This window comes from Medicago sativa, chromosome 4 (genome assembly GCF_051527215.1).
Source record: "Medicago sativa cultivar Bolivia chromosome 4, Bolivia_mono, whole genome shotgun sequence".
NCBI lineage: Eukaryota > Viridiplantae > Streptophyta > Magnoliopsida > Fabales > Fabaceae > Medicago > Medicago sativa.
Genome location: NC_140752.1, coordinates 100,444,002 through 100,460,205, shown reverse-complemented (window position 1 = coordinate 100,460,205; position 16,204 = coordinate 100,444,002). Strand labels below are relative to the sequence as shown.

The 16,204-nt window shown below is 32.8% G+C and overlaps 2 protein-coding genes across 3 annotated transcripts; both read left to right on the top strand.

Annotated features, from left to right (window-relative positions):
• The first annotated feature begins 1,375 nt into the window (after window positions 1-1,375).
• Window positions 1,376-4,177, top strand: LOC146934722 (uncharacterized). The gene has a single exon (XM_085706645.1). It carries the CDS (start codon window positions 3,292-3,294, stop codon window positions 4,024-4,026), a length of 735 nt encoding a protein of 244 aa, XP_085562771.1. The 5' UTR covers window positions 1,376-3,291; the 3' UTR covers window positions 4,027-4,177.
• Window positions 4,178-8,261: 4,084 nt separating this feature from the next.
• LOC146934721 (vacuolar fusion protein CCZ1 homolog B-like) lies at window positions 8,262-15,492 on the top strand. Of its 2 annotated transcripts, XM_085706640.1 has the most exons (10): window positions 8,262-8,588; window positions 8,660-8,753; window positions 9,110-9,293; window positions 9,386-9,424; window positions 9,533-9,642; window positions 12,266-12,361; window positions 12,476-12,934; window positions 14,515-14,670; window positions 14,901-15,130; window positions 15,266-15,492. In XM_085706640.1, the coding sequence occupies exons 1-10, from the start codon at window positions 8,404-8,406 to the stop codon at window positions 15,294-15,296; spliced, it is 1,584 nt and encodes a 527-aa protein (XP_085562766.1). In that variant the 5' UTR covers window positions 8,262-8,403; the 3' UTR covers window positions 15,297-15,492. The 2 variants fall into 2 exon arrangements, with proteins under 2 accessions (XP_085562766.1, XP_085562767.1); XM_085706641.1 differs by lacking the exon at window positions 9,386-9,424.
• Window positions 15,493-16,204: the final 712 nt, after the last annotated feature.

The following is a 16,204-nucleotide window of genomic DNA, read 5'->3' as shown; positions in this document are numbered from 1 at the left end:
ACGCGCGTTCACTTTTCAAAACGTGGTTTCACCAAAAAGTTTGGTGTTTGGATATCGGCAAAAGCGATACAACCAATCGTGATAATAGTCTCAAACGCAGGTTCAAACGAAGCCACAAATTGAAGCTTCTGCGGATTTGAGAATCAATTTTTCTTTGACTCCTCTGTTTTCCTAATTTACCCATGTTTTCTTTTTTTCATTTTTTTGTAAATGATTACTTCCATTTCAACATGAATACGGTGTGATGATTTTTCTATAATTAATTTTTCCTTCCGCCGCTGCACTGCAACCTTGAATGCTCTTTCTCACCCTTTCTCGTTGGAGAAGATGATAAGAGGTGTTTTTTTTTTTTTTTAGAGGAAGTGGCTAAGAGGTTGGGACTGGGCTCTAGAAACCCAGTAATATTTTGACAGATTCATATAAAAAATAACAACTTTTGATATATTTTGTTAATTAATATGAGTAATTTTTTTTTAACATAATTGTTAGTTTAAAAGTTGTTTGATTGAAAGTGTTAATTTTAAAGTTTTCTTTTATTAATCCATAAATAATTAAATTAATAATGCAACATTAATTTGACTAATTGTATAAAGTAGAAATGATTCTAATTTTGAATAGATTTTTTTTAAACAGATTGACCGGAATAAAAACAAATATAATGGCCTAATGCAAAACTGTTCAACGATGAAAATTATAACCCTTAGAAAAAGAGTTAAAATTTATTTATTAGTTTTTTTAGGGAATTTATTATTTATAATAATAATGACAACCTATTTTAGTAATATTTTAAAATTAATTATAAATCGTTACCTAAAATGATAAAAATATATTAATTATAACTCTTATTAATTAATATTATTTTAAAATGTATCTCTGAAGCACTAAAAATCCATTTATGACAAGTTGAAATAATTATCTAAAATGAAGATGAGATATTTAATTTTAAATATAATTAAAAAGATGTTTTAAAAACATACAATTAAAAGGGTAATTGGTCATTACCCATTTAAAATCAATTTTGATTCAAATTACCCAAACAACATCAACTCCTAAGAATCACTTTTAAATGAGTGTATCCAAACATAATCAATTCACATCAAACTCACTTTTAACCAAAATCAATCCTTTCAAACTCAATTATATCAAAATCAATTCTCACCACCGCCATACCAAACACACACTATGTGTCCACCAATAAAAAAAGGCATGAATACGATTTTTTTTTTTAAATATGTATTTTTTTTCATTTTTTTACAAATACGATTATTTCCGTCAGTTTTTTTTTTTTTTTTTTACAAATACAGTTATTTCCGTCAGCAAATAGTATAATAAAGTGGTTAAACTTAAAATTATACTACAAATACTAAACTGTTATAATAAATTATATAGACATAATTATTATATTTGAAATATAGACATAATTATTATAGTTGAAATATCTATCCAAATTGTCAACTTACAATAGTAAGTGATAATTACCTATTACCTAGGTAAATGTCAAATTAGAATAGTGAAACAAATAATTTCACACATGTAATAGTGGTAAATTTAGTAGTATAAATACCACACTTTGGTTCATGTAAAAATACACCATTTTTGAGAAATCAAAATATATCATCCTACTTCTTTCTCTCTTGATTTACTTAGTTTATAAAGTAGTAACTTATATTATCTTATTAGTTCACTAATATCATAAAATAAGTATTTAAATATCTAAATCTTTAACACGTTATCAGCACGATCGTTTCTACCGGAAGTTTGCACTACTGCTAGGTATGTTATCTATTCTGATCACATTAAAATCATTACTTAATATTGCTATGTATATCATTTATCTTTATCATATTAATATTATTATTATCTGCCCCGGTTATAGAAAACGGGCAATCTGTCAAGTGATTTATAACTAGAGTGACTATTATTATTATTATTATGGAGGTCTAAAAACCCCATCTAATCTAATTTTTACTTTCATGCTTAATGGATGTCTAAAAACCCCATATAATCTAATTTTTACTTTCATGCTTAATGGAGGTCTAAAAACCCCATCTAATCTAATTTTTACTTTCATGCTTAATGGAGGTCTAAAAACCCCATATAATCTAATTTTTACTTTCATGCTTAATGGAGGTCTAAAACCCCATCTAATCTAATTTTTACTTTCATGCTTAATGGAGGTCTAAAAACCCCATCTAATCTAATTTTTACTTTCATGCTTAATGGATATCTAAAAACCCCATCTAATATAATTTTTACTTTCATGCTTAATGGAGGTCTAAAACCCCATCTAACTTTTATATTTAATGGAGGTCTAAAACCCCATTTATAATATTGATTCATGAGACATTATTAAATATAAATAAATAAATTTAATATGATTATCATATATATTCATTTACCATATATGTTGTCTTGTGATTTTCTATACTACTCATGTGTCCTAACTTAGATGATATTTAAACACTTAAAATATTTTTCTCATTATCCAACGTTAATGAATAGTAAAATCAATTGTCATGAACAGTGATTTCAACGGTCATGAACAGTGAAATCAACGGTCATGAACAGTGATTTCAACGGCTATGAACAGTGTATTTAACGGTAACAGTAACAGTCATTTTTACAAAACTCATTCTATAAATACATCACATTCATTCATAATTTTTACATCTCAAAATATTTACCCATACTTACAAAATGGCTAAAATCCTTTTACTATGCATCACTCTACTTGTGGTTATTGTGTTCTTCTTCTTTTTCACCCATATTGAAGAATTAGGAAAAGATTTTGTAGGATTAGCTATAATTAGCGTTTTACCATTATTAGTCTTAGCTTGTGTGATTACTTTTTGTTTTTGTGGAGGCTTAGATTAAAATATTATCATGTTCTTGTAATCGTTGCCATTAAATAAAATGATATTTCTATTTTCGTCATAATATATATATATATTAAATGTTGATTATGTTCTTCTGTATTTTAGATATAATCATGTCAAATGTTAAGCACCAATTCAAAATTTTAAACATAACTGGAGACAACTACATAACTTGGAACAACAACTTAATTGAGTATCTTGCATGTGAGGGACTCGACAAGATTCTTGAGGGAGACGATTTGGGAGATGTCCCAGAGGAATTGGCAAAGAAAAAATCAAAAGTAAATCGTATAATCAAGCACCACATTGATGATGGATTACAAACAGAGTATTCAAATGCAAAAATCCCAAGATTTTATGGGACAAAATTAAGGCAAGATTTGGGCATCAGAAGAAAGTTTTATTGCCCTCATTAATGGATCAATGGAACAAATTAAGGTTCCAAGATTATAAAACTGTTGTTGCATATAACTCTGCTATGCATCAAATTATTGCACAATTAGAATTTTGTGGCAAAACTATAACTGAAAAGGAAAAGTTGGAGAAAACATTCTCAACTTTCCATGCATCTCAAGTGATATTGCAACAACAATATAGAATGAGGGAATTTACTGAATACTCTGATTTGGTTACAGCTCTTCTAGTGGCTGAACAAAATAATGAGCTGCTCATTAAAAACCACCAGTTGCGTCCTACAGGAACAATGGCATATCCTGAAATAAACGCCACAACTTTTAATCAAGGGCGTGGTGGTTATAATCGCCAAAGAGGACGTGGTGGCTATGCTCGTTTTGGTGGTCGTGGTCGAGGCAGAAGTCATGGTCAAAACCATTTTCGTGGTGGAGGCCGTGGAAGAGGTTATATGAATTATAGGCCTCACAAATATGACCAAACCAACAAGAATCATCAAGGTAAAGGTAAAAACATCCAGGAAGGTCCCTCTAGAAATCATGATGATCGTTGTTATAGATGCGGAAAGAAAGGTCATTGGTCTAAAGCATGTAGGACACCAGAGTACCTGTGTAAAAGATACAAAGAATCTGTTGATGGAAAGGAAAAGGAGGTTAATTTTAATGAAATTGAACCCAAGAATGATACTACCTGTCTTGAGGCTGCTGATTTCATAGGAGAAGATATTAATATGGATTAACTAATGAATTAATATATATATATATATATATATATATATATATATATATATATATATATATATATATGTAATGTGTGTTGTGTATATTTTTAAGAATTTGCATGTTGTGTGACTATGTAATATTTTCATGATCTAAATAAAATAATATTGTTGAATATGTTGTATTATCTTACCCTCTCTTTTATTTAATCTTATTTTTATTTTAAGAAGGATAGAAATGGATCATGACAAAGATATTTGCATTCCAGACAGTGGAACTACCCATACGATCCTCAAAAGTAAGAAATATTTCACCAAAATATTTCCTACTAAAGGTGTAATAAACACAATCTCAGGTCCAGCAGATTTAATTGAAGGAACAGGTAATGTTATGTTCATATTACCAAATGGGACGAAGTTTGTCATTAATAATGCTCTATACTCTCCGAAATCAAGGAGAAATTTGTTGAGTTTTAATGACATATATAGTCAAGGATATGATACTGAAACTACAACCGAAGGTAATATGAAATACATTAATATTACTACTAATATTTTGGGAAAGAAGAAAATTTTAGAAAAACTACCAAAATTACCTTATGGATTACATTATACATATATACATGAAATTGAATGTAGTTTAATGGTAAAAGAAGATCCCAAAACTATGACTTTATGACATGACCGCTTAGGTCACCCTGGTTCAACAATGATGCGTAAAATAGTTGAAAGTACTCATGGTCATTCATTGAAAGGTTTAAAGCTTACAAAAGGAGATAGACCATGTGAAGCTTGTTCTCTTGGAAAATTAATAACAAAACATTCACCAGGCAAGATTCAGACAGAATCACCCGCATTTCTTGAAAGAATCCAAGGAGATATATGTGGACCCATCCATCCACCGTCGGGACCATTCAGGTACTTTATGGTATTAATTGATGCATCTAGTAGATGGTCACATGTCTGTTTACTCTCAAGTCGTGATATGGCATTTGCAAAATTTCTTGCACAAATAATTAAATTAAGGGCACAATTTCCTGATTATACTATAAAGAAAATTAGACTTGACAATACCGGTGAATTTTCATCTGAATCATTTAATAATTATTGCATGTCGATTGGAATTACTGTTGAGCATCATGTTCCTCATGTACATACACAAAATGGTTTAGCTGAGTCATTAATCAAACGTCTTCAATATATTGCTAGACCTTTAATAATGAAAACTAAGCTACCAGTTACAGTTTGGGGTCATGCAATTTTACATGCTGCAGCACTCATACGTCTAAGGCCAAGTGCTGATCATAAACATACCCCTTATCAACTTGCAATTGGTAAAGAACCAAATATCTCTCATTTAAGAATTTTTGGTTGTGCAGTATATGTACCAATAGATCCACCACAAAGAACAAAAATGGGACCTCAAAGAAGGTTAGGAATATATGTGGGGTATGAATCACCATCGATTATTAGATATCTTGAACCTTTAACAGCTGATGTTTTTCGGGCAAGATTTGCTGATTGTCATTTTGACGAAACAAATTTTCCAACACTAGGAGGAGAAAATAAACCATTGGAAAATGAAATAACATGGCATGTACCACATTTATTACATCTGGACCCATATAATAAATCATGGGAAGAAAATGTAAAGAAAATAGTACAATTACAAGATTTAGCAAATCAACTACCAGATTCATTTACTGATTTAAAAAGGGTGACAAAGTCACATGTACCAGCTGTAAATGTCCCATCTCGGATTGATATATCAAAACTAAATGATGTAGCAAGTACATCTAAGGCACGCTTAAAGCGTGGTCGACCTGTTGGTTCCAAAGACAAAAATCCCCGAAAAAGAAAAGGAACAGAAAAGGTGAATATGATCGAAAGTGATCTTGAAAAGACACTAGATAGTGATAAATCTGACAATGAAAAGTGTGCTCTCGAAAAAGCACAAGATGATGATAATGAGATCATTGATAATGAGACTGAAAATAAGAATGATCTCGAGATTTCAATTAATTATGTTAATACGGGAAATTTGTGGAGCCGAAAAGACATAAATATTGATGAAATATTTTCATTTTCCATTGCATGTGAAATTACAAATGAAAATGATGATCCCGAACCCAGATCTGTCAATGAATGTCAAAATAGACATGATTGGAAAAACTGGAAAGATGCAATAGATACTGAATTAAAGTCTCTTAAAAATCGAAAAGTATTTGGACCTATTGTGGCTATACCTGAAGGTATGAAACCTGTTGGGTATAAGTGGGTTTTTGTAAGAAAACGAAATGAGAAAAATGAAATTGTAAGATACAAGGCCCGTCTTGTTGCACAAGGTTTTTCCCAACGACCAGGTATTGATTATGAGGTAACATATTCTCCTGTTATGGATACCATTACTTTTCGTTATTTAATTGGTTTATCAGTATTTAATAATCTTGATATGTATCTTATGGATGTTGTTACTGCTTATTTATATGGCTCACTTGATAATGATATATACATGAAAATACCGGAAGGACTTAAGATGCATGATACATCAAAACCAAGAGAAATGTATGCAATTAAGTTTCAAAGATCATTATATGGATTAAAACAATCCGGGCGTATGTGGTACAATAGGCTAAGTGAATATTTGCTTAAAGAAGGATACGAGAATAATCCAATTTGCCCTTGTGTTTTTATAAGAAAAACAATATCCGGTTTTGTAATAATTGCTGTTTATGTTGATGATTTAAATATCATTGGAACTACTAAAGAAATTAAAGAAGCAAGAGAGTACTTAAAGAAAGAATTTGAAATGAAAGATATGGGGAAAACTAGGTTCTGCCTTGGTTTACAAATTGAGTATACTAAAAATGGTATATTGGTACATCAATCAAATTATACAGAAAGAGTGTTAAAAAGGTTTAACATGGACAAGTCGAACCCTTTGAGTACTCCAATGATGGGAAGAACACTTAACATAGAAAAGGATCCTTTTAGACCTAAGGAAGATAATGAAAAGGATCTTGGCTCTGAAGTGCCATATCTAAGTGCCATTGGGGCACTCATGTACCTTGCTAACTGTACAAGACCTGATATAGCTTTTGCAGTAAATTTACTGGCGAGATTCAGTTCATGTCCTACAAATAGACATTGGAAAGGAATAAAACATATATTTCGATATATACGAGGTACATCTGATCTTGGTTTGTTTTATTCTAACAATACAAAACCAGTTTTGCTTGGCTATGCAGATGCATGATATTTGTCAGATCCACATAATGCTAAATCACAAACAGGATATGTGTTCACATATGGTGGCACTGCAATATCATGGAGATCTCAAAAGCAAACGCTTGTAGCAACTTCTTCAAATCATGCTGAAGTAATAGCCCTTCATGAAGCAAGCAAAGAGTGTAGATGGTTACGTTCGGTTTTGCAACATATCCAAGGAGCGTCTGGTTTAACAGTTGATAAAAATCCAACAATCTTGTATGAAGACAATGCTGCATGTGTTACTCAAATGAAAGAAGGTTACATCAAAAGTGATAGAACCAAACATATCCCTCCTAAGTTCTTCTCATTCACACAAGAACTTGAAAGAAACAAAGAAGTGGATATTCAATATATTCGTTCGAGTGATAATGTGGCAGACCTCTTCACAAAAGGCGCTCCCTGCATCAGTTTTCAAGAAGCACATACGAAATATTGGAATGCATCATCTTCGAGTTCTTTAAAAGGGAACAACATGTGTTTAGTTGAGGGGGAACATACTGTTGTACTCTTTTTCCCTTATTAAGGTTTTTATCCCAATGGGTTTTTCCTAATAAGGTTTTTAACGAGGCAACATATGTTTCAATCAAATTATCCTCAACAAGACTTCAATGGAGCACCATGATAGATATTTCAAAGGGGGAGTGTTATAATAAATTATATAGACATAATTATTATAGTTGAAATATAGACATAATTATTATAGTTGAAATATCTATCCAAATTGTCAACTTACAATAGTAAGTGATAATTACCTATTACCTAGGTAAATGTCAAATTAGAACAGTGAAACAAATAATTTCACACATGTAATAGTGGTAAATTTAGTAGTATAAATACCACACTTTGGTTCATGTAAAAATACACCATTTCTGAGAAATGGTGTATAAAGTAGTAACTTATATTATCTTATTAGTTCACTAATATCATAAAATAAGTATTTAAATATCTAAATCTATTAACATAAACGTGGAAATTAGAAAAGGGAGAAAACGATTTATTTTTGTTTGAGGAAAACATGACTGTGAGTTGGGTGAAGAAGGGAAGTTGAAAATATCATCAAATTACAGTGACAAGTGTAGAAGGAAGAAGGGAGGAATTAGGGTTTGTTGAAATCAATTGTAATCGAAAATGGGTTTATCTTCAAATTCAAATTCATCAAACGAATCGATGCAATTATGCATATTCGATTTACGAAGAGGCCAACACGAAGGTCAAGAACTCGACAAGATCTTGTTCTTCTTCCCTTCCGGTTTACCTTTCTCCAAACAACTTTCTGTTATCGGTCTCAGTGAAGGACTCATCACTTTCACTAGGTAACTAACTTGATCACCTTCTTTTCTTTTCTATATACAATTCACTCATTCATTCTTCTTTTCAATTGCAGAATTTTCTCTCCTCAAGCTGCTTGTGACTCCATTGAAGCTGAACGACATTCTCATGTTTTTCATGAACCCGAACCCGATATTTGGATGGTCTTGGTCAGTTACTTAATCATGTTTCATAAATTTATCACATTTTATTTCCTCACACAAATACATTACTACCGAAAATGGGTCATGCACTGTCGGTGTAAACCATTTATTTTACATTAATTTCCACTCAAAATCTATCATTTTGCGGTTATAAAGTGGGCTTACATGGTAATAACATGATTTCTCATAAAATGCCGGTGTAAAATTATTTTATATCGACGGTGCATCTCCATTAAACTCGTCAGTTTATAATCTGGTTGAATTCATATTTTTTTTAGACTTGAATGATTGAGTTTAGATTTTGTCCAGATATTGCTTCACTTTTTAATGGTTCGATTATGAAGTTGTTGACTGCCTTGTAGGTGGTGGAGAAAAGCAATGATTCAGAACCTATATGGAGAGATGATGCGTTGAGAAAAGTTCTCAAGGAAATTCACTCCCTTTTTGTAATGTTTCATGGACCTGTAAGAGCTATGCTTGAGAAAGAACCTGGTGGAGGACTAGTGAGACGCCATTTGTATTCCTTTATCATGGATTATTTAAGGGGTAAGTAACATGCCTTTGAAAATTGATGTATCATAATTATTTTTTACTCGAGTTATGATTCAATATATTTCATTGTAAGTCATAATTGTCAGCGTGTGTAAAGCGGTCTCCGTGGGATGATTGTTGCTGTGGTAATGGTTAAGTTGCTGTATCAAATGGTTTCCTTTGGATATGTGCTACCTGTCTTATGCTGAAGGAGCTGTCTCATACCTTTCTCATGAGTTTTCTCTTTGGGTCAGATTTTCTTGTTGGGAAGAAGTTCCTTCTACCTTCGTTCCGTGACTGCTTAAAGGAACGTGGAACTGTGCAGATGCTGACAATAACTCGTGAGGCTGCAATTGAAGTCCAGGTTAGATATAATTTTAGTTGTGATAAGAAAAACTATAAAAATCATATACATTAGGACAATAGCGCTTAAAATATTTTTGCTGCTATTTAATTTTTAATATTATTTCATGCTCTATTCTTTTGTGTGTGCTGGTGTGGATGGTAACATTATCTGTTGTATCTTTAGGAGTCCTGTTTACATTTCTTTGCTGGAAGAGAGAGAAGATAGTTACTGATTCTTAGGGATTTTTGGTTATCAAATAGGCATAAGAGGTGTGAGGTGGGGTATCTATTGGAGAATCATTAGTTAGTTATTGCCTTATCGGTAGAGCGCAATAGCTCTCTGTAGGAGCCATACTCTGGCAGAAGGAAATACATTCCTATGTAAATCCTCATTTTCATCATAAATAATATATTCAGTAATTTTCTCTTTGGTTATCAATTTACTGTGTGATTGTTCATCTTAAGTCTAGTTCTTCACAGAGATCCAATCATATGATGTATAAATATTGACATTCTTAAACCATTTTTAATTTATCTATTTATACGGGTGTAACTGGTTCGGACAAAACCAACGAAACCGAAAGTCCAAACCGAACCAAACCGAAAAAATATCCGATCTTGTTTGGTTCGGTTTGAAACCGATCCGAACCAATCGAAACCGATCTAGTTTGGTTTGGTTCATGGTTTTTCATTTCGAGATCCGTGAAACCGATGAACCAATCCGATGATAACCACACTCCTTATTTTACTAACATTATCCTACCTCACACAAACTTATGGTTAGGCCCAAAATTAAACATAAAATACTTTTTAATCCATTCACTTTCTCTCATATTCATCTCATCTCATCAGTCAGAGTCTTTCATTTCTACTAAAAAAGAAACCCTAGCCGTCAACCACACCAAACCCATTGTTCATCGCCAGCTGTCACCGCTGAGATCGTTCATCTCTTGGTTAGTTTTATCATGTTTATGCCATTGACTATGTTTTAATTTTAGGATGTTCTTTTCGAAATTTTTGTGTTTGTTGATGAATGATGCGTATGGATCATGAATGATTGAAATATTTGAGTTTGATGAAGTTGTTTTTTAAGAATGATGGATGAATGAATCTTGGATCATATGTATGAAATATTGAGTAAGGTTAGTTATAAAAAGTTGTTTGAAAAATAGAGAACATGAAAAAACAAAATATGAAATACAATTATACAAAGTTCCATGAAATATTTTGAGAATATGAATTTTTTTAATTATATTTTTAAATAAACCGATCAACCGAACCAATCCGAACCGAACCAAACCGATTGGTTTGGTTCGATTTCATTTTTGAAAAACAGTGAAAACCGAACCGATCCAAACCGATGAAGGTTTCATCGGTTCGGACATTTTTTTGACTGAAAACCAATCCAAACCGAACCGTTTCACCCCTATTTATTAGTAAACTATGAATTTCATCAATCCAATGGTTAATTGAAACTTTCAAGTCTACAATTTTTATACAATTTAGAAAACTAGTTGATGTTTCCTTTCACCGCTTTTTTTCTAAAATCTGGTATGCACGATCATCTACCTAATATCCATATAATTCAATGGCTGAAGGATTTGGATTCATATTCAATTTATTAAATGCAGCAAGTGCCTGCCGTGGATATACACTTGAACCTGGTGTATGTGGATCCCCCTCATTATAAAATACCAACTAAAGTAGATAACATTGATGAAGCAAAGCTTCCTCATCCCTTTGTACATCCTTGTAGGAAATATCCTCACAGAGACTAACAACTTGTTTTATTGAGGGTTCTTTTGAGGTGACTGCCCTTCTGTTCCGATAGAACTCCATAGTGTCTTTCACGTTTGAGTAGTTTGTTTGTGCTAGAGATTTTGGTCTTATTCATATAAAAATATTGATGAGGACTACATACAGTAATAGACTCAAACAATCAAACAGGTGAATAATATTGAATTGTATTTATGAAACAGTCACTATATCACTGGATTACAAAAGTAAAATATCTGATAGTGTAGTCTATCAGCCCAAGCCCATTGCTCCCTTCACAAAGAATGGTTTTCTGTTATCCTTTCCTCTCCCCTTAACTGAATTCTCGATACCACCTCACCACTCTCACTATTCCTTATATAACTAACTCATGCACTCATGGTCAACGTCACTGCTCTCCCTCCTTTGTATTGCCAGCTCAGCTCCCTGCTGTCCTTCAAAATGTTGCTTATAAAAGAAATTCTAAATCTTGGGCCTATTTCCAGTATGGGTCACTAATGGGTCCACTATTTTCTCTTGGTCCCTAACTTATTTCAGATATTCATAAATTCACTTTATTGTGCAAATTTATCAATTTAAATTTATCTAGGCGAAGTTGTCCAGTGAGTCACTTCACTACACAAGTTTGGATATTTAGTTGACATGGGTAAAGCTGTAATTACTCATCAATGATTAATTGATTATGATGAAATGTGCTTAATACTTATAGTTTACATTTGTTACACCTATTATTTTAGTGTATATTATTTTATTGTCTGGCGAGTCACTTTTCAATTGTTCCTATCTAAAGATGTATATTATTTCTCATCCCACACTATTTTGGCTTGTTAATGAAATTTCATTTTATCGATTTCTTGTTTTGGCAGTCGCTTGTCAGGGTGCTCGAATCTTCTGCTGTAAACACTCCCTGCTACTCTTTGATTTTATTTCAAGACCTGTTGGTGTCTACAACACTATCTTCAGTATGGTTTAACTTTCAAATACAATTTTGGTTTTTTTCTTCTTTTTTTTTCTTGATAAAGTTGTATGCCCATTCATTAAGTCACATTAACTTTGACTTTTGATTCTTTTGTCAGGATGACACCATAAACTTATTCACATATGCTGTGCTAAGGTTGACTCCGCGTGCTCTATCTTCTGGAACAAGTTCCTGGTCCTACTTACGTAAAGGAAACATTGCTTCTAATGTTGTCACCGAGACTAATGTGGCCCCTCCAAGCTCTATGCCTGAAATTTTTTATGGATCATCTGATATTTCCCCCGGGGAGGATAACAACTATCATGTTGTGAGGCCCTTGCAGAGTGACAAATGGTCCAAGGGAAAAGATGGCTATCTTGTCACTGATTTATGGGGTGCAGAGGTTGGTACGTGGGTGTTTGCTACTCCAACAGTATTGCTTCAACAGACAGGGGAGAGAATGTATCTTTGTGCTTATCAGCACAGGAGCCTTACTTTGATGCTTCTTATCCCCATATCCTCAATACCTAATGGGGAGCAAGGTGTGTCGGCAGTGAAGCAACAAGTTCTTGAAAATGTTAGTTTCTATTATACTGAATATTTTTCTTCCTAATGAATTCTTATTAGTTTGTACACACTTAATATGACAACAACCAAGCCTTTTCCCACTAAGTGGGGTCGGCTTAATGGATCAAATTACGCCATAGTGTTCTATCATGCACCATATTTTGGTCTAACTCATTAATTTCCAAATCTTTTGCCACTAAGTTTGTACACATAGTATGAACCGAGACAGATTGAAACAAAACATCGGGTGTTCTCCATCGAGTTAAATTTTGTTTGGATCCTCTCCTTAGGCTATGCCGTAGTCAACCTCAGAAGGTAGCTCATGAGGTGAGAATTTCTCAAGCCTTCTGAGGACTACTTTAACTATATCTCTAGTCAATATGGGATCTCAGCACATCCCTTATGCTCAGAACTGCACATCTAAAGCATGGCCAAATGTAGGTGGGCCAATTAAAACACTCACACATAGAATTAGACATTTTGAGCATGGACATTACCGGTGTTCCGACAGTTCATCTAAGATAGACTCTAGTACCATCTTAGAATTTATGCCATGCTAAACTTAATCTCGAAAGCTAGCTTAGATGGTGGGGATTGCCCAAGGCTTATACATTATAAGGACTAATTTGGCCATATCCATAGCGGATTTGGGGGATTTGGGATCTCAACTAACTGCTTGCATGATATGAAGAACTGATAGGATCCCTATTTTGTATGCTGTTATGCTTAAACATATTCTTGGGGACTAGTCGTTACCCCTTCTGTTTTGTTCCTTTTCATGGAAAAGAATTCACAAATACAGGAGAGCGAACACCTTTACTTTCTCGTTTCCGTTTCCTTTGTGACATCCATTGAAACGGACCATTGCCTCAAATTTTTCTGTTTGTGTATTGTGGGTTATTATATTGAATTCTGTTTTAGTTTCATAAAGATTTGTTTGAATTCGAATAGTGACAGCAACTCAAGTTTTTTTTTTGCAGTTTTAAAGTGCATATTATTATTTTTTTTTTCTTCCCCGTTTTGCTTGGGTATTGCTTTTTGTGCATGATTATGATATCTGAGTATACAAGGAAACGTGTATTTGGAAACCTTGTTAATAAAATTGATGGAACTTCGTGCCTTTTTGCATTATTGTTCTCTCCTGGAAACAGGATAACTGGTTGTATAACCATTTGTTGATATTAATGTTAACTATACAGGTAATATTGTACTTTAAAAGAGAAATAAACTACATGCTATGATTTGTTTATATTATCATAAATTGAACTCCACATATTTGGTGATCTGCTTGAGTAATGCAAACACATCCACCATCATGTCATGTCTGTTCATTAGGCAGTGTACTAACATGCAGAATACTCCTCAATGTGTACAATTTTTAATTTTAATGTACTTGTTTATCTTTATGTAGCTAAATGTTATTTAGTTACAAGGATGCTAATTTTTTCTGTTTGTTGATCTGGTAATCTTGTTGAATAACTGCACAATGGTTCTCGTGTTGAGAAGGATATGATATTGAAATCTGAGATATTTAACGATTGTATCGTTTTCTCTAAACATCTACTTTTGTTTGCTGAATGAATACATCAGGCATCGCTTAAGATATTGAAAATTGAAGAGAAACTATCCAAAGGATGGGGTGGTGAGAACGCATATCATGTCGGCGGGTACCGCTATTTATTAGTGGATGGTGATAGAAATGTATCCAGAGCTTCTCCAGCAACAAAAGTTACAACTTTAACTAAGGTAGAGTGTTGGCATTGCACTGTATTCTGATTTCCATCTTCCTTTAATTTTTTTAAATTAACACGTGATATGCATGTTATAAATTGAAATAATTGCTATTAAAATTTCAACCTTACTACCAATAGAGATCAAAGCTTCTAATGAAACTGCTCGGTGGTTGGCACTGTAAACCAGGTAGCTTACTTGATAGCTGAAAACAGTTTAAACTTTGATTTTTATACCCGGTGCAGGAATCCTTACTTGCTATGAATAAGCTTAGGCAGGAGGTTGAGTTGGAGAAGAGTCGAGCAAAACTAGACGAGAATAGTTGCGAGAAAGATCTAGAGGTTTGCATAAGAGCAAAGAATAATGCCTGGGTTATTTCTCGAGTTACACGAGGGAAGGAACTTTACATGGTTCTAGAGAAAGCCAATGAAACCCTTCTATATGCCTCAGATGCTGTTGAGAAGTTTAGTAACAGGTATTATATCGGTTTTCGATCATTAATGCATTCGATAATGTAGTTCCTATGCATAAATTGTTGTCCTACTTAAAATGAGACCAACACGATTAAAAGGAAACGCCAGTTTAATTTTTATTTGTTTGAATATTGCAGGTATTGTGATGGAACTTTTTCACTGGAATAAGGAAACCGCAATATGCGCAACAGAGGAATAGGAAGCTTAGGGGTTGTTTACTTTCAACAAAAATGGAAAATAAGTCACAGAATATGTTTGTTTTAAATTTAGAAAATGTTTTCTCTAGAAATATTTCATAAAAAACGGAAATATAATACCTGTTACTAAAAGAACGTGAGTCCCTCCCTCACTTTATTTGTGATTATTTTTTCTCTTTTTTCTTTCTAAAAAAACTCTTCTGCTTCCTCACACCCAAGACCTTCACTTTTTAGGCTAGTAAGAGCACCAAAATCGCTCACCTTTACGGTTTTATCCAAGTAAACTTATGAAAGGAGTTGGCTTGAAAAATGAATAATTTTTAGATTATCTTTTTTGTCCACTGTTCCTGCGTATCATCTTTTTTTCTTATTCTCTTTTGTTTGTAGATTAACGGCGAGTTTGGGTATGTAAAAATTGTTCGGATCTAAAAAATTTGATGGAAAAATAGCATCAACTGACTATTTAATTTATCTGTGTTGTGAAGTAAAGTGAAAAAATGGGAAAAAAAAGAAAAGAAGAGAGAGCAAAGAAAAAAATTTGGAAGACGGAAGAAGAAAATGATGGAAGAAAGAAGAACTTGCACTTAAATGGTCTTTAAGAATGAGAGAGAATCAAATAAATAAGAGAAAGTTAGAAAGAGTAGTAAAATTGTACCAAAAAAAAAAGAGTAGTAAAATTTGCTAAAGAAAAAAAGAAAAGAAATAATGGTACAATTTTAACTTTGAAATAAAGTTCAATAGATGGAAGAAGTGGAGGGAAGATAACAATGAAAATGACCTGTCTATCCTCAAGATTATAGATACAGGAGGTTTGATAAGGACATTTTAGAGAGTTCCGTCATAGTTTCTACTCTTAAATTAAATTAAATTGATAATTGA

Coding starts and splice junctions, on each gene's coding strand:
- LOC146934722 (XM_085706645.1), top strand. CDS start 3,292: ATGGATCAATGGAACAAATTAAGGTTCCAAGATTATAAAACTGTTGTT.
- LOC146934721 (XM_085706640.1), top strand. CDS start 8,404: ATGGGTTTATCTTCAAATTCAAATTCATCAAACGAATCGATGCAATTA. Junction 9,643..12,265: donor AGGCTGCAATTGAAGTCCAG/GTTAGATATAAT, acceptor TTGTTTTGGCAG/TCGCTTGTCAGGGTGCTCGA. Junction 12,362..12,475: donor TGTCTACAACACTATCTTCA/GTATGGTTTAAC, acceptor TTCTTTTGTCAG/GATGACACCATAAACTTATT.